The sequence below is a fragment of the Onychomys torridus genome, chromosome 13, assembly GCF_903995425.1.
Source record: "Onychomys torridus chromosome 13, mOncTor1.1, whole genome shotgun sequence".
Classification (NCBI taxonomy): domain Eukaryota; kingdom Metazoa; phylum Chordata; class Mammalia; order Rodentia; family Cricetidae; genus Onychomys; species Onychomys torridus.
The window spans coordinates 4,397,446-4,416,883 of NC_050455.1; the positions used below are offsets into that span (position 1 = coordinate 4,397,446).

The following is a 19,438-nucleotide window of genomic DNA, read 5'->3' on the forward strand; positions in this document are numbered from 1 at the left end:
GTAGTAGATTTCCTGTGTCCAGGAAAGTTGACCCAGGATTTTCACATTTGAAGTTCACTAGAACCCTTCCACTGTAGCACTGAACCCACCTATCGTGATCTGTGTCTGCTCTCTAAGGCCACAGAGTTTCCATTTCCGATCATGTTTGCAGCCATGGAATTTCCCTCTTTATTGAATTCATATGGCCCCATCATCACCATGAACTGGCAGAGACACTGATGCATTTTCTTTTGACATTTATCAGTTCACATGGGCTTGACATCTCAGAGCACTTTCTGGGTGACACTAAGTTATATATTAAAACAAAAGTGAAATGGAATCACCAGAAAAATACATGCTGTGATAGACAGAAAAAGACAGTCACACTGGAGTTTGTTTTCCCCCAAAAGAGGAGAATTGTTTTAAAACCTTTAGACTTTAGGCCAGTTTTTTCAAACAATTCTGGCATTAAAGTTTCTATGGTATTTTTCACAGAAAAGAGTTAGCATTCTGTTAAAACCCACCGAAGGACACAGTGCTGGTCCGTCTTTAGATGCAAGTGTTGATGAACCTAGAAAGCATGAGTTATGCGGATTCTACTGTGTGCACGAAACAGTGAGTTCATGAGATGGCACCCAGAAGTGTGACCAGGGAGCTGGCACCCAGGATGTGACCAGGAAGCTGGCACCCAGAAGTGTGACCAGGGAGCTGGAGGGAACCACTGGAGGGGATGCAGTGTGCTCTTTCTGACTGTTGTGGAAACAGATGCCATTCCTGCACTGGATTTCGAAGAAGAGCATGCAGGTGCAGAGGATTCCAAAAGACAAATATGGGCTTACCTTACTACAGGTTTACCCAGCCTCGGCTTTGCCGACATCAGGTAATGGAAAGTTGTGGTTTTCCTGGGTACTATAGAGGGTGTATTGGTCTCTACTGTAATGTGTGTCCCCAGACATTACCACATATCCTCTGGTGAGACAAATCACTCTTAGTTGGGAACCTCTGCCTTATGGTACTTGCAAAACATTTGTGCATGAATAAGTGAAGGGTTGGAGATAAGGAAAATCTAGTATTGAATTGTTTTTAAGTGTAAGGAGAAATGTAGAAATGCTGGTCTATGGTGTGTCAGATACCATGAGGGGATGCTGTCATCTCTATAAAATTCACGCTTGAGAACCACATAATCACGTTACAAAAACAGAATCACAAGAAAATTCCACAATGTTTTACAATGTTGATCTTGTATTGGTCTACATGCATGGGTAACCTTTCCTGGTGTGACCCACAGGCCACAGGCTGGACATATCTTGCTGCAGTGTTGAGCAGAGGTCACTAGGAGTCCCTGCTGTTGACCTGTCTCTGCATGGACAGGCTTATAAGTTGTGATCAAGTTGAAGGTTTTGATTATTTCTGTATAGGAAATAGACTGAGCTTGCCATGCTGTGCTAGAGTGTGCTACTCAGCCTGTGAGATATGTCTGCCACCTTACAAAAATAATTTGTGTCCTACAAAGAGACACATAGATACTACACAGGTCTGTACTGCATGGCTTTTAAAAGTAACGTCACAGGATGAATGTTGGCAATTATCCAGAAATTCTGCAAAGGGTCCTTGGAGATATAAGTTGCATTTTTTTGTGGGCAGAACCGAATCTCTCCAGAAATGTCCACTCACTCATCTATTTACTCTCTATCCGAGGATGGTCCACCTCAGGTCAAGGAAACAACAGTGCTAGGGATGTTCACATTGTAACAGTGTCCAATGTGACTCAGGAATTAAGCTCTGAAAGTTATTACTTAGGGTGTGGAAATGAATGATGTCTACTTGGAAAGAACCCCAGAGGCACCACCACCAATTTTCTGACCTATGTTTACTGGCAGGAATGATTGTATCTCGATATAATATAGTATAGAAACAAAAGTGTAGTTTCCTAATTGGGAAGGACCAGAGAGACAGTGTTGGCTGGGCATCTCTGTTGAGATGAAGGATGTTCCTGGCCATAGTTCATACCATCTACCAGGAGAGATAGGGTTCATAGGGAACAGAACAAGGACCCTCTGCCTTCTGTGAGGGGCTGTAAGCCAACTTAGAGAATCCACATGTGCCTGGAGCTGGAGGAAGTAAAGAGGGCAGGAACTCAGACAAAACTGAGTGCCATGGGGCAGAAGACAGATCTTGTAGATATCACAGGATCTGGTGGGCTGAAGAAACGTCAGGTCATGCAGACAGGTGAGGCATCAGTTTGGAAAGGGCTATGTTCAACAAATTACAATTTTTTTGTTTGTTTTCAGAAAGGGTCTCATGTAACTCAGGCTGGCCTCAAACTTACTAGCTGAGATGATATACACTGATCTTCCTGCCTCTGCCTCCCAAGTTCTGGGATTACTGCATGAGCTCACATTTTGTTCTTTCTTTAAAACAAACAAGCAAAATGAACAAACAAACAGCAATATTTAACCAATCTGGAAAATTTCACAGTGGGTTTTAATGTAGTGAGAATACCCAGCTAATTACCTGGGCCTTAGTTTAATGTGAGTCTTCAGAAGCAAAGACTAATTATTTAAATAATGCAACTTCTAAATTGGAACATATAATTCCCAGTATTTTGACAATTAAACAGTATAGAGAAATAAAACAAGCCACTTCAAAAGGCCAAATTATATTGCTGGGCTACTACATATGAGCAATGCTAATATGGTAACAATTCCTTTTTCCAGGAAAACCTTAAAAAGAATAGTAAAATTTCTGTTGTAAGCATATTTCTAACTGTTTTGCACACTGGGAAGACTTGGAATTCTCCTCTGTGGAGGGCTGAAGATACTGATGTCTTGGAGGTAAATGTATGCCCTCCCAGTGTCAGTTCTCAAGTTCAGTTCCCCAAACCCTGCAGAACCCAGCTGTGCTAGTGATGTCTGTCCCCCAGGGCCATCTCAAATGAACAAGGCAGCAGGCAAGAACTAATACCCCAGGTTACTCTCTGACCCCCAAATATGCACTGTGGCATGGAAGTATCTTTCTGTCTGTCTCTGTCTGTTTCTATAACACAACACAATAAAACACCTTTTTAAAAAAAGAAGAAAGAAAGAAATTTTCCCCTATGGAACTCACAACAGTCTGCACTGAGGTTCACAGAAAGTTCCAGATTGGAAGAACAGGCCCAATGAAGTAAAGTGGCCACTGGGAAATATGTTAAAAGTATGAAGTTGATTTTTCTTTTTTTACAATCAATCAACAAACTGAGCGAGCTGTTCAACAGTAAATGTCAGTCACACTATACAGAGCAGAAAGGAGAGGCCAGGTCATGATGATTCTGCCCCAGACCTAGAACTGCAGTATCAGTGTGCTGGGGGACAGAAGGCTTTGACAGGCAATACTGTCTCATATGATATTCAGGGATTAAGTCAGCTCTTCCCAGACAGATGTGTCCAGGCGCCAGTTGTTGCTAGGCCTTAGTTTTTTACACTGTAATGTTTAATTTATCACACTGGTGCTTTCTAAACCAGAACATCTGTAAACAAGCTTAAGAATGACCTCCTTCCAATTCTACATCCGTGAACAGTGCCCCTTCTTCGTGCTTTAATTTTAATACCTTAAAGATAAAGAACTGTGCAAGGAAGAGGGGAAGGAAAGGCTTGTCTGTCGCTGCTGTGTTAATCTTGAGCGAATACAAATTTCCTTTCTGCCAGGCTCTGGGGTGCACACCACTGATTCTCCATGCTAAAGCTATATTCAAGCATCTCTTTCCCAGACAAACACAATTAAACAAACTTCTGCTAAACATTAACAGGCTTGTGTAGTAATTAGCAACAAATAATGGGTGCTTAGAATAATATTGCTAGAAATATCCTCATAAGCATTACAGATAGGTGGCTCCCTCTTCCTCTTCGATTTTGAATCCTGGAAGGGTTGTTTTTTAATTTTAATTTTTAAAAAGGAACTTAGTAAAATAAATCTGAGTCACTCTCCTTGGCTCCAGATCTTTTAGTTTGTTTGTTTTTGTTCTTGCTTTAAGTTTTTCGAGACAGGGTTTCTCTGGGTATCAGCCCTGGCTGTCCTGGATGGAACTCACTCTGTAGACCAGGCTGGCCTCGAACTCATCAAGATCCGCCTGCCTCTGCCTCCGAATGCTGGGATTAAAGGCGTGTGCCACCACTGCAGATTTAGCTCAAGATCTACAGTCAAGTTGGGCTGTCCTGCGGGCAGCTGTAATGTTCCTCCTGCCGTTTGTAACACTCTTGTGTGCGGGATCCTCTGCGATTTAGGTGGGAAGTGAAGGGTGTGGGAGCCAGGCATTGATTTAAAAACTGACTGGCAGCCTTAGGATTAAAACTCTGGTCCATCAGACTCAAAAGGTCATCTGATTAGAATGGGAAAGGCACCCGGCACTTGTGATTTATATTCAAAGGGCAACCTTTGTGAGGAGAAGGAGCCGTGCCTCTTTCTGCCTCTCACCCTGTTAGGACAGGGTCCCTCTCAACTGAATTCCAATAATTATAAAAATGGAATTGGCTGAACTTGCAGGAAGCCATCCCCCACCCCATGCGTGTGCGTGTGCATGTGCGTGTGTACGCGCAGAAGTCAGAAAGGGACACCAAGTGCTCTGCTTTTGAACGCCCTAATCCTTTGAGAGAGCCTCACTGACCCAGGAGCACCCCGTTCTTTTCAGTTAGGCTGTCAGGCCTGCAAGCCCAGGTGATCCTCCAATCTCGCCATCCCACACAGGGGTTTACAGGTGCACAGGCGTGTACTCAGCTTTAACATGGGTGTGGAGGATCTGAACTCAGGCCATCAGGCCATCAGGCTAGCACAGCAAGTGCTCTTACCAGGAAGGCCTCTCCCCAGCCATATTTGTTTTAATTACCTCACAGTCACATTCTCCAGGCATGAGTCAAACACACTACAATTCATTAAATATAACAGAGAACCTGTTGCCTATCATCGTCAACCAAATAACTGTCTGCTAGGCCAAAATTTAGCACAATGATTGATATAATTAAGCAGTGTTGAACACAAGCCACACCCTGGGATCAGGTGTGCCCCTTTGCATTTCCACGCCTTAGCAAGCATTTGCTGGGTAGAGAACTGAGTTATATTCATGCATGGGCCCCACATCTGAAAGCCCTACTGCCTCTTTAGATCTCTCTGCCCCTCTGGAACATTCTGAGACGGGGGATACAACTTGAGGAAGCTCCCAAGGAGGCTTTGTTTGAGACTGTGAGAAAATTCCTTGAAAGTGCAAACATGTCATTGCCCAGGTACAATGTTTGGCTGTCTTCCACTTGAAATAAAAATTCCTGTTCAGGAAGGTCTGTTTATGTCCCCCTCGCTGGCCTGTCTCTCTTCCCCCTTTTCTGTCTATTTTAATCTGCTGCGGATGGCTTCAGGACCCCTCTGGAAGGCTCCCTCTCTGTATCTCCTAAACACATCTTTGTTCATCAGGAGCTCACACAGGCGCCAAGAGAAGAGAGCAGGTGTGTCAGGAGTCCACATTCAGGTCAGAGGAGAGCTTGGTGGAGTTGCTTCTTACCTTTCATCTGTGGGGAATCCACAGATGGAACAGCTATTGTCATCAGGCTTGGCTGGTGGCAAGCACCCTTACCCACTGAGCTATCTGACCAGCTCTGCCTTTCTTATTCTCGATGGAAGCCTGTTACATTATGTTCATATTCTCTCTTTGCACACCATTTTCTCCTAGGGTATTTCAGGTCTTCAAACGGCAGAGGTACCCGCTCCACCTCCCTCCACTAAGGAGACCTGTGTCACTTAAGTACCCCACACGTGAGATTCCCAGTTTCAGGACACCTCTGCTGCTTTGCTTCCTGGTCTTTTTGTGAGTTTCCTCACCCCTCCAAGTACTCTGAGCTACTGGAGAGACAGCCCTTTAATCCCCCCACACAGAGGTGTGCTGTAACTATGGTGAGAGCAATCTATAACCCTCACATCCTTATACAATTTGCTCCTCCAAGTTAATTTGAATTCATTACAATAAAGCAGTATAATTAAAAAAAAGCACTCTTTAATGTGAAGTATTTAACATGATCCTGGAAGAATGACAGTCTCCACTAGTAGAGGGCCAGGCAGCAGGCATGGTGCACACTCACACAAATTCAAAGGTGAGCCGTAAACAAGTACACAGAGCCGCACCACCATGCATAAAGGGCCAGGCAACGGGAGGCCTCATTCTAATCAGTCCTCAAAGGAGCCTGCCACACAGAAGTGGCACTTATTCTAATTTAAAGCCCTCACGCTTGCTTCAGTGTTGCAAAATTTATAAAAGAATAACTTCATTAAACCGCCTGGCACTTCAAACACAAATGCAAACCAGCCACAGCACAGAAGGCGCTGGACAAGAGGAGAAATAGGCCCAGAGACTGAGGTAGTCTGCATTGGGGTGCTTCTCTTCCTGACACCACGGCTCCCCGTGCAACCTTCCTTCACCAAGGACTTGGGCTGCATGGCTTCTTCTGTCAGGATGCCCGTTGTTCTTGCGAGCCTGCCTAATAACAGTGGAAATCACTCAAAGCGGCTGGGCAAGCTGTGTCACATGCAGAAATACATCTGCAGTCCATGAATGAACACTGTTCAACGTTCCTTTCCTGGCCTGAGAGGAGATTGATTCTCTACACTCCACTATTACAGCTCCCATTTACTTGGATATATATTTCAGACTTGCTTAAGTTGTAGCAAAGCTGATGTTAAAAAAGACTTCCCCTTAACCCTGGCACTGGAGAAGAAAAAAAAGAAAGCAATAATAAGGGTTAAGGGGTAACAAACTTCTGCATCCATGCATGGTGCTGGAAGGAAAAAGTACTAGCATCCTAAACCGAACACTCTTAGGAAATCCTCTTTTCTCCCCAATCTCTAGGAAACAGTACAGTAAAATAACTTCAGGCTAGATTCCAGAGCTACAAGCCTGCCTGTGTTGCAGCACATATCATCTTGTGCAGAACTGTCAGCAGACTTCACAAAATCCTATGTATATATTTGAAATGCAATGGAAAGGCAAATCTCACAGCTTGTTTGGAAACAGCCACCCTTTGAGACTGTGGAAGGGACTGGACTACAGTCCTGAGAGAGCCCAATAATGAATGGCACTTTTCTTTCCTGTCCAGTGCTCTTATTAAACTGGTGCTAAATTTTGCTTCTAAGAGGATAGAGTAAGCATTCACAAAGGCCCCCAAATGACAGTCTATGGATGGATAAGAGGAACTGGCCTTAGGGAAAACACAACTATACTTCTGCAAGGATCGTTAAAGAAAAATAAAACAAAGCCCCAAACAAAGACTGGCTCACCATCTTTCAGAACTTTAGAGCGGAGCCTTGGTCTTGGCCGGAGACCTATTGCAGGGTAGCCATGTCAGGTTGGCTGTACGATAGACGGATGTGAAAACTAGCGCTACCATCCCACATACAGGAGCTGTGAGTCACACCACCCTGGAGAAGCAAATTCTCAGGTTCTTTACATCCAAATCATACAATCTATCAAGGTACGTGGGCATTCTTCTTGTCCTCTCTACGAATGAACTGGGGCTAATCAGATGGAGTGAGTGAGGTAATTCAATTACAGACAGCCTTTATTATATAATAAAATATGGATTATTGATCTTAGGGAGCCATTGATGCATGATGAGGCAAATCCAGGGCCTGAAACATTGAAGATCTCAATTCACAGCTGTTTTTATTCATGTTTTGAAACTAGAAAACTGTTTTCACTTGTGGAAAACCATCAAAGTGAAACACTGCTAACTAATTAAGCCCGGTGTTCCAAACAGAATGAATTCAAGGTTAACCTGGAGGGCTGAGCTGGAGGCCTGGGAGGATTCCCTGGAAGGGGTGTAGTCCCTTGCTGTACCTTGCAGTGGAGGCTTGGGGGACAGCTAAGTGAGAACACACTGTGTATGCAGTTAAGACTTACTTGGAAACTTGGGATTCATTTACGAGGCTGCTTGCTACACTTCCAGTGGGATATTGAAAACAAAGTGAATGGCACCTGTTTCCCATTCAGGGTAGCACAGGTGAGGAGAGGATGGCAGGCTCACAAGGCAATCCTGGGTTGTCCTAACAAAGCCCTTTGTTCTCTGTCTCCGAGGGAAAAATGCAAAGGATCAACCTCAGATCTGTGAGCAAACATCTCTAAGTGAGAGGGTCACCTGGATAGGTGGGGTCACAGCCAACCCTAAAAAGGGGGGACGGACAGCTAGATGCTATCTGTCCCTGTCCCTTGTAAATCTGCCCTAACATAAGACATCAAGGCTGCCTGTCATTCATGTTGTGCTACACAGTTCAGCCCCATCGTTCTGTCCCCAGGTCTTGTAAACTTCTTGCTGCTCTTTCTTCTGACGGAGTTCACGTCCTCTCTCCCCTTTCTGCTCCTGCATGCTCCGCTCCCTCGTAGAAGCACTAACACAGACATGCTCTCTTCTCCCTGCGGAAGAGTGGAGCACCCCTCCCACACACAGGTAAACGTTCGAGTGGTGTGTTTTGGAAATGATTCCTGTGAAAGGGCGGAAGGAGGGATGTGCAACGATGCTCGTGCAAAGTTGCAGACTGTTCGTGCGGCTGCAGTCCAGAAAATGAATCCAATTTTTCATTCTGTCATTATAAATATTTCATTGCAAATGGTACTGATTTTCTACAACTGTGGTTAAGCAAAGGGCCTCTGTGTGAATATTTAAGGGAAAAAAAAAAAACCCTAGGAGGAGGAAGACAACGAAGAAGAGGGAAAAGGGGAATGAAAGGTTAGCAACCAATTAATTTCTTACTTTAAATGTACAAGGATGCTGGGAGAAATTCAACAGTGATGTAGTGTGTGACTCAAAGAAGAAGAAAAAAACATTTACTCTGCTCTTCTTCTGACAGTTTCTCATAAAATATCTGCAGTCCATCTATCTTTTAGTACTCCAGGCTCCTCTGGAGAGCAGAAAATGGTGGTTTAAAGCTCACTTCAGTGCCAGTCTGCGGGAGATTGCTTTCCACAGGACCCCCGCTGATGGAGGCCTAGGGGAAGAGGCCCAGGAGTTATTCAATCAGTCCGAGACTCTGGGGCGGCTGGGGGTCCTTTGAGGGCTGATTATAAAGCTGCCCTCCTGTTGCCTGCCTCGGAACAGAACGAAATGAGCAGCCTCTCGCTGAGAAGATTCTGCAAGAAGGAATTTCACCTGTCATGGAGTTTGTCAGAATTTCAGGATTTATCCTGGTGCAAAATTAATAAAATACCAACCAGGAATTCAGGCTGACTACTCGCTTGTGTCATCTCAAAGTGATCTTTCACCCAAGAAAACCTAGCTGGCCAGCCCAGCCACTCCTGCCCTACTTTTTCCTTGGGAGGGTGAAGGAGGTGATGTGATAGACACCACCCCACAGCAGACAGGGACGGCCAGCCAATTACACGCAAGATGGCCCTCGGGTGCTACTGTCTTCATGGATGACCTCTGACCTTGCTTTGGCCCTTCCAAAGCCTCTGAAATTAACTGGAGTCTGAGCTTCCTAAAACCATTCTGGAGTCTATAACACAGTAGGTCCCCTATGGCATCCTACCCGTTAAGTCACACGCTGGTTTTCCAGACCCTTTAAAGGGGAGTGTAACTGTGGATCATGTTGATGGCACAGTATCAGGAAGCCTTACAGATTAATCTGGGATCACTCAGCAACAAGCAGGTCTAGGTTCAGATGTTTGAACACACACTCCCTCCTCCCCTGTCTCATTATCTCTGGGCTTCCAGGAGAAGCAGGGAGAGCAGGGACATGTGCAAGCATGGCCTGCAGGCTCAGGGCTCAGGACTTCTCTGCTCTGACCACTTGAGAACCTAGCTTGCAGCTCTCTGCTCACCACAGCTATTTTCAGTGACATCCTTAGAACTGAGGTCCAGGTAGCCCCCAGGTAAGCAGTGTTGGACCTGAAGAAGGGGTGGCCTGTCATCACAGACACGCTCTGCATGTGGGGCTGGGATAACATTCATGCCACTAGCTAGCTGGTCAGTCTACGGAGAGAGCAGGAGGCACTTCTCAGAACCACTCAATCAATTCCCACTGCCGATCCTCAAGGCTGCTCGGGGACAGGATGAACTTGGGTTGCTCTGGCCGCCTGTACTGCATCTCTGGGCTCCCAGGTTGTTGAGGTCACCTCTTACTAGATGGTGATTGACAGTAATTTTGGGCTCCGAGTCAGCCATGGTCTTAAGGCATTACTGCTTCTCTGTTTTGACATCACCAGGTCATCCTGCCCACCTCAGTGTTTAGCCAGGCGAGAGCCCTGTTCTGTTTTGGAGAACTACCTTCACAAATCAGTAACAACTGGACAGTATTAACACCAAAAGATAGTATGGGAGGGAGAAGGAAGGGGCTCTCTCTCTCTCTCTCTCTCTCTCTCTCTCTCTCTCTCTTTCTCCTTGCTTGGAAGTGAGCACACAGATGGTGGTCAGGACACAGGGTGCTCTCAGCAGGGTTCACTGGAGATGCCCTAACTCCACAGAGGAAGAGGGCTGCCCACCAGTAGCGTCATGAATTATAACTGAGTACAGGACTGGGGTCTTGCTGCCTGTCTCACAGCAAATATACTGGTCCATTTTCCTGCACAGTGACCTTTCACCCTTATAAACTCAACCATCGCCCAGCACACTGATGATATTTAATGGCAGCGAGTCACCTTTTGTATGGGTAGAAGGCACACAGGCTTAGCAGATGTACCCAGGGTGTGGGTTGGTCAATTATGAAATTAAGCTTTGTTGAGATAGAACAGGAAGCCTTTGATGGCAGAGTCAGGTTTCCTGGGAAAGAGCATTGGCTCTGGTAGCCTAGCTGGGGGGTTGCATCTATGTAGGAGGGAGCTGTGTGAGGAAGAGGATGACAGCCCCGCCGTCAGCCCCCAGGCAGGAGGCAGAGAAGAAGCCTTTCCTTAGCAGGCTTGCCTCTCCTCTGCAGAAGCCCTTCCTGCCTCCCTGCTTATTCAGCGAAGCCATCAATGAAGGAGACCTGTTATCTTAGGCAGTTTGGAATTTCACTGCTTTAGAAAAAGGGACTCCTTTACCCTGCTTTTCACTCTCGTTTAGAGCTCCAGAGTTGCTGTTCCAAATGACAGCGCGGCGGGCGAGCAGTGCTTTTAAGCCCATTCATCTCCCCCGCCCCGTCTCAGGCTTTTACAGAACACCGATTTCCCTCCAATAAGGGGAACTTACTCCTTCATAGCTGCAGGGCACAGCCTGTTACGAGCTGTAGATTCACTGCAAATATAACAATAAAGGGTACAAATGTGAAGTCCTCTTAAAATACACGCTGGCTCTGAAGCTGCCTTGCCTTAGCAAACCCGATCAAGGGTAGCCTATCAATCTTTCTCCAAATGCTCAGAACAGCTCATTGCTGAGCGGCAGTACGAGGATCATCACCTCGAGGGATCTAGAAGATGTTGGCCTGAATTCTCTGCTCATTTCAGGGGATTGATAGTTCAAGTCTGTGATTGTCATCCCTCTTTCCCTAATTGTCACAACAGTTGGGTCTAGATGTGGTGTTTTCCGATAGTCAGATGAAAGTTTGTAAACACCAAGGGTCTATTCCTGGCACTTAGTCTCTGCTAATGTGAGGAATCGACCCACGCGTACAGCAAACATCTAAAACAGGAACACAGGCAGGAATTCTGTGAGCCTGTCTGGATTGTTCTAGACATTTGGGTTTCCGGACTGTTCCAATGGGTCTGACTACAAAGATGCCCAGGCAGAAACTCCTGTTCTGTAGTCTCTAGTTCCGAATGGAGGCAGATCATCCTGTGGTGTGGCAGCAGGCTGCCTTGGCGACGTGGAAGACTACAGGGCCAGAAAGTCCCAGCCAAGGCAGAATGTGGCAGAGGTGACAAACACTTCCAGGGGGTGGGGAGGGAGGGGCTGCAGAACTGGCCACAGGGCTGTCAGTACGCCCTAGCTGGATGCTCCATAAAGTTGAGCTGATGGCAGTTTGGAGATGGCCATCTGTCGTCAACTCCGGGCCAGACAAAAAATAATGTAATGGCAGCTTGCTTACAACAGGGCTGTTGGAGGAGGAAGCCGGTCCTAGAACGAAGAGGTGGTGCTCCCCTTTTTAATAGTGAAGCACAGCCATCTATATGAACATCAAGAAATTAATGGGTAGAGAATTTTTGAAAACTGAGCTGGGGGTAGGTGGGTAGTAGAAACTATTCAGATATAAATAAAGTGTTTTCTACTTCCTGCAATTACCCCTGCTGCCCTGATTTCGGTCATATTAACCACTTGGCTCTTGGATGTCTGACTACCAGGACACACGGTGGAGCAGTGAGAGCCAGACTTAGAAATGGGTGAACCCAGGTTGTGCCTCCAAGCATGCACACACAGATTAGACATTTGTCAGGACAAAATGGGTAATTGAAAATGCTTTTAGTCCAAATGAGTTCACTGCGACAACCACACTTATCTTTTTACATGGTTGCTTAATTTCTAGATGTAGTTTTATTAAAAACAAAATAAAATGACCTCACTTTATGATGCATTGTGAATGTGAGATAACTACAAACTTTTCCCTTTAATCCAGAAAAGCTCCAGCACTCATGGCTGGCGTGGATATATAATAATGTAACAGTCACACCAAGGTTACATTACCTATGCCCCATTTTTGTGTCTGACCTGATTAACTCTCTGCCTTCACTGGTAAGGCCAATCCATCCTGATTGAATTATCCAATATTAACAGCTGAAAGTGATCAAAACTAATGGTGAAAACACAGCACCAATCAATAAATCAATGCAAATGATTCGGTTCCTGGAGATCCGATCAAATAAAAGAGATAGATCAATTTAACCACTGAGCAAATTAAGTGGAAGTTGCCGTAGTACCAATTTGCTTCCAAAGCCCCACAGGCCCACAAAGCAAAGAAATGAAGCGATGTATGTAATGGGCCAGTTCCAGAATCATGCACTCATTTGACACAATTTATACTCTTGCAAATCTTGGCGTCTTCCTGATATGTTTAAGGGCTGACCAGGAGCTATGCAGAGGCTCTGTGGTGCTAAAGAACTCCGAGGCTGAGGGGTGCAGCCCAGAACAGAAGGAAGGGGAGAGATGACGGTCCTTCCCAGACTATCCTCCTGAGGGATTGTTACAGAACCGGATGTGCCAGGTCTAGACAGAGTGAGGGGCAAACGTTTCCATCTGGGGCCTCAAAGGAAGGTCCTCTGAGAATAGGCAAGGCAGGTTGGGATTGCAACTTTTATAGTCTGAGTGTGGATAATGACAAAAAATTTAATGTCTATGAGAAATAAAAATTAAGCACTTGAAACACATAGGAAAGCTGGGAGAAGATGGGCTTGGGGCCAAAACAGCTTTCCAAGCGTTGTATTTGCATTTGCTGCAGACGGCTTCCATTCCTCCTGTTTGTGGAGAGATTTCAGGGCCAGGTGGAGGGGAACACGACCACCACACCCAATTTCCACCTTGCTGGCTGTGAAGAGGCAAGGGGAACAAACCTCTGTCTTGGCCTTAATTGGAGGGAGCTGGCACAGTGCTTTGAAATAAGACCCCTGGAAGTCAGCTTGTACAGTCAGATGCTAAAACAGCAAACCAAGACCTAATGCAAGATGTGGGCAATTGTGGATGAAGAAGAAACATGCTCATCACTAAGTCAAGGCAGGACTGACTGAAAAACATGCCCGCAGCTAAGAAAAAGGAGGAAGTGTCTGACCTCTGGGATAGATTTTATTTCTAGAAAATGGCCAGTTTTAATTTCTCTTTCTTGGGTCAGCACTAGATATGTATGATGCCAGGGAAGCACTGGTCAAGGACTGTCTGATGTCTGTCTTCCTTACCAACGTAGGTAAGGTACCTGCCAGGACTTCCAGGCTGGAGAGTACAATGCCCTCTGCTGGAATCGTCCTAACAATAGATTACATACCATCTCATATAAGAATGATTTATCTATATCATACCTCCAAAAGCTGAATGTAAATATATTTTGAATTATTTTTGGTATCTCACAGCATGATTGGCATCATGGCACATGTAATATATGGAATTATGTTTTTATGAGTATTTTTAACTCCCCCCAACCTAATAACATCCCTGGGACAGTGTACTTGTGATTCTGACTATTGACAAGGACCCCTAAATGCCTCAATACACATAATTTAATCATCTGAAGCACATAATTGCAGCACCTATAATACAAGGCCAGCTGAGAGCCAGTTAGCAAGGGACCCAGTGAGGCACACTGCAATACTGTTGTTGTCTTGTGTGTCCCTGGTCATACACAGCAGTTCATTTTTCTTTCAGAAATGTGACCATAAACCTCAAGCACTAGTAAAACTGTGGTATGAAAAATATTCATCAAAATCAGGTAACATGCTGGAAAAGTGATTTGAGAGGGAAATCAAACAGCTGCAGAGATGTTGACAAATTTAAACTACAGTGATATCTGGAATGACACCCCCATCCCCTGACACCAGATGACTACCATATTCTCAAGGTGGAGACACCGCATTTGCTAAGATGTAATGAAGAGAGAGGTGCAGTAACAAAACAGTCTGCTTGCAAAAGTAGCTGAAATGCCAGCTTCTACCCCACTGAAAGAATTTCCGTCTCCAGTAAATCCCTCCACAATGGCCGATTCCCTCAAAAGCCAGGAGGGAGAGGGTGACCGCCACTGCCACCAATGGCAGATGTCCCAGAGCTGTCGGCTGCGGATAATTGCTGTGCTGTAAGAAAGGGCCTTGACAATGCTCACCACCACATGAGCAACTTTGGATACAAATGTGCACCAAAGGGTACGATTGTTGACCACATCATGCTCTCTTAAAGCAGCACCCCTATGTTCTGCCTTGAAGACTTATTTTACTATTTTATTTATTTGCACATGTGTATTTTGTGTGTGTGTGTGTGTGTGTGTGTGTGTGTGTGTGTGTGTGTGTGTATGTGTGTGTGCGTGCACACAGGCACTCACATATGCACACATTTATATGAAGGCTTGTAAAGGCCAGAAGAATATATCAAATCTCCTGAAGTGGGAGTTATATACAGGGAGTTGTGAGCTGCCTGACATGGGTACTGAGAACCAAACTCAAGTCCTCTTGCAGGAGCAGCAACTGCTCTTAACAGCTGAACCATCTCTCTAGCTCCATCAATTCTGCTTAAAAACAAAACAAAACAAAACAAAACAAAACAAAAAACCCTGTGGTCTATTAGGGAAACACGTGAAACCCTGAACACATTCATTTATTTTCCAAATAACATGTTCTATTTGATGAAATAATGGCCTTTTATTCCCAAATACCTTTCCCTTCTTGCCACATGCCTTGGCTAATCTATCAGGTTTTCTCACAAGAATCTGTACATGTGGGTGGATGGGAGCGCTCCAGAAAAACAGAAAGATAATATCCCAGTGAGAATGAAACACTATACACCTCTATCTCCAGACTTTGGGTCAGCAAGATTATAGGGTTGCCTGGAGATGAGGGCTGCACACTAGCAAGTAGTGTATGTCCCTGTCCTGTGTGGAGTATTCCATAGATTGGGTTTAGATTGCCTGACAAAACCAAGTGACAACTAAACATGGTCAAAGAATAGGACTGAGTGCTCAGTCTCCGGAAGTGGGGCAGCACTGGAGAAATCATTAAATTTGGATTGGCTTTGTATGTAACACAAGTGAAAGAACACCCCCATATGTATTTGTGTTTATAGACATACCTGTCTATGTAATTGCATTCTCACACAAAAAATGTGGCAACATTCCTTAACATGCCTCTACCAGCTATCTACCCATCTATGCACACATATAGGAAACACACATATACATGTGTATAAACACATACATAGAGGTCAATTTTATATCCAACAAGTGACTGTCTACAAAAACTGTTTTCATATTTTAACTGTGAACTGGTGAGGGAAATGTCATAAGATCATGTCTCCATCACTGAAGGATATGCCATAGTGGTGTTGCTGAGCAGTTTAGAATGTTTATTCTATGCTTACCCCAAAGTAAGAGGCAGATAATTTGAATGCTTTAAGATCTCTTATATAATTTCAGTTCTTGGAGATTTAATTTCATGCAATTTCATGTGCAATGTCTCTTCTGAACTTTAATGGTGTAAAAAAGTAGGTGAGTTCCAGTGCCTTAAAATTTAAATATATATTTTTTTAAAATAACAAGGTACAAAGGACATTGGCTAATAAATTAGCTGCATCTTTCCATTCTGTTATTTTTGTGATAGCATTTTCTACTGTAACCTTAATTTCAGTTCAATTTTCCTGCATCCTAGCAATGAAAAGAACTCTGTTTTCTACTTATTTTCTCTACAGGATATGAATCAGTATTTTAAAACCACATGAATTTCACTTTCTAAGGTAATATGGGTACTGAAACAATAGGCACACGAACATCTAGGGTCAAAACGTAACAGTAAAGAAACTGTCAAAACTAGAAAAAGTCAACTTTTGATTCATTTTCTCTGTGTTGCTGAAACGAGGGCCAGTGCTATTACTGAGCATTTTAGAAAATAGATCTTTATATATTCCCATGGCTGGATTACAGCTTTCTAAAATACTGAATATAAAGTCAAAATTTCATCTCAGATTTGCAACAATTATCCTTAGTATCCATCAGTGCTGTTCTTATTGAAGGAATGATGCACACAGAGGCAGAGTATAGGTATTGACGTCAAGACAGACACGCATGTTCCACAGCTCTGGACCACACAGCAGACCTCCACTGGCTCATATCCCAGTTAGAGTGAATGAGTCAGAAGTGTCTTAAGAGACTTCATGAGGCCACAGAGATCCAGGGTAGAGGAGAGAACAGTGTGTTCTAGAATGTCTACCTCAATGCTTCCTAGGAATCTCTGTGTCCAGGGGGACAGAGAGAGCAGTGTGTTCTAGAACGTCTACCTTGATGCTTCCTAGGGACCTCTGTGGTTGCCTAATCCTTGGAGGGTGTTGGAAAGATCAACACTACTTCATTACACCATTTGATATTGTTTGTGTGAACACTCTTCTCCTCACCTCAAGAGGCTACAAGGAGGTGTGCTGACATCACCCAATGGACAGCCCGTTCTCCCTATGTTTAACACACTTCTCAGTCTGGAAGTTAGGGGAAAGTAATGGTTTACTATTAAATATCAATAGCTGGAAATCCACATAAGCCAAAGCTTTTTAAGATCCTCCAAGAAATTTCTGAGGTGGTTAAAGCTTCCCAGGAGCAGAGAGCTGGAGAAATACACTTCAAGAGAGGATGTGGAAGGATGTGTCTAATTGTGTCTGATCTAGTGGGGGTCACAGGTCACTACCACCATAGTGCTGAGCTCTCTCTGTGAAAGACACTGAAGATACCCCAGGTTGGAATCTGCCCATACAGTACCAAAGTAGAAGTCTAGTGCAAGCACTGAGATGTTGGATAGGCTTCAGTCCCTACACAATGTCTACAACTTTCATCCCAAACTGTTACTTCATTCTGTCTCAAATTTTACATACTAATGATCAGAACAACTGAGTGTTTTGATCTTTACAGAGGCATAAAGACCACGCCCTATATGATTTACTCTTTAACACATGTTGCAATAAAACCAGTATTTTTTTCAAGAAGGAATGTAATGTTATTTTAGTATAATACAAGCAAAACTTGGACTATTTTCTATACTTATGCAGACACGTGTGATGGGATCTAGTGCTTAGAAGAAGTAAACTGTTAAGTGGCGACTTCAGTTTTCTTTCACTGCCTATGGTGTAATTCAGTTCATTTAGCTCCAAAATGTCGTCTAACTTAGTTGTCTAGATAATAACTGAGTAGACAAACCATAGATTCTCTATTCTGACAGACAGCTGCTCTAAATCTTGCACCCCACCCCCCCCCCCCCCCCCGTTCCTGGGGCATAAAGATAGCCTGCAGATGGCAGGAAGAGTTGGAGGTGAGAACAGGGTAGGTCTCTGTTGCTTGGTCTTGGCCCTGGGCATAGAAACCAAACGCACACCCATTTCAAGGCAAAGAGTACTGTCAGTAATGTTCATAATCAAAGATTCCAATGCAGCTCCACTTTCTCCACAGGAACCAACAGGGTTTAAGAAATTTACTCATGAGGATATTCCAGAAATTACTCTTTTTTGTTTTCCTTTTAAGATGCAAAAGGCAATGAAAGAGTCATGTTTCTCTTTTGACTGACAATTCTGGAATAGAATCCATGTTCCTCTGTCTTTGTTTCTCCTCTTTTTTTCCTCTTTGGTTTTCTTAGGACAGAATGTCTTTGTGACTTCATAGTTTCTGTTTGTGGGGCTGGCCTTGAACTTGTGATCCTGGGATTGCTGGCATGTATCACCAGGCCCTTTGAATCTTGTTTTCCTTCCCTCACTTTTCCCATGATGCCTGGGTTAACCGAATGCCTTGTACATGACAGCAAGTTCTCTACTCCTGAGCCACATCCTCAGCCTCTTGACTTTACTCCTATATTTTAGCTTCTATTCCTGAGAGTCACCCAAGCAACCAAACATGCATGTTTTATGTCTAATATCTTATATCCATATCTATAATTTCATTTTTGCCTTATAACAACCTGTGAGTGTAGAGTGTGAAGTTTGTTTCTTTTTTGTTGTATCTGAGGTTCAGAGAAATCATGGACCAAGACCAGTCACACATCTAGTAAAGGGTACACTCTAGGCCCAAGCCAACACCTCGGGGTGCTCAGATTTCACCCTAAAAGCTTCAGCTTCAGTAGTAATTACTCAGTTGCTTGATGTGGAACAAATACATCCTGGACAAGTAAGAGTATAGTTTCTTTCATTACCCCCCCTCCTCCCCCCACTCTGCAGTGTTCAACCTTCTGGACAACAATGACTGGCTATCCATCCAGCATGGCTCCCAGTGGGAAAACAGTATGAATAAAACAAGACTTGGGAGAATGAGCTATGACAAGTGAGGTGAATGATCCTGCAGTCCAATAAACCTGACCCCTACATCCTTCATGCTGGGTCAGAAGGTCCAATTATAGGTCTCTTCTAGTTCTTTTTATGATTGACAGCAGCCAGAGGCAAAATTATTTTGGTGTCTATTAATCTGGACTCTAATTTTCTTTTTACCCCCAAACATACAAGAGCATCATAGTAGCCCAGGGTAAGAGAGAATTCTGAATCCATAGTTAAAATGCTCTGTGAGAATACCAAGCAGGCTCAGTCCCAGCCTTCCGTAGGAGGCATTACCTGCAGCTCCGTTTGGAAGAAAAACTTCTGTGGACATTGTGTGCAGTCGTAGATCTTGTCTTCTTGTCCATGGGCAGAGAATATGTGCTGCTGCAGCTTGTTAGCTTGGACAAACACTGAAATGACAAAGAGATGGGAGCTGGGTTACTGCGCTTTCACTGTGCTCTGAGCCCATGAGTTGCCATCAACAAGCAGCCGGGAAAACCAATGGTACACCTCCTGGGCATGGCTGACTCCTGACATCTGGGGAGAGCAGGATCACAGTTGTGCATGGCTGGGCCCCT

General features: G+C 44.4%; 1 protein-coding gene across 4 annotated transcripts in view; it reads right to left on the reverse strand.

The window, feature by feature from the left end:
* The window catches only part of Znf521 (zinc finger protein 521), a 285,109-nt gene that overhangs the window by 7,644 nt on the left and 258,027 nt on the right, over positions 1–19,438 (reverse strand). For all 4 annotated transcript variants that reach the window (XM_036205083.1, XM_036205082.1, XM_036205081.1 and 1 more), the window contains one exon: positions 19,155–19,270. In XM_036205083.1, coding sequence (XP_036060976.1) covers positions 19,155–19,270 — 116 coding nt within the window. The remainder of the gene's footprint in view (positions 1–19,154; positions 19,271–19,438) is intronic.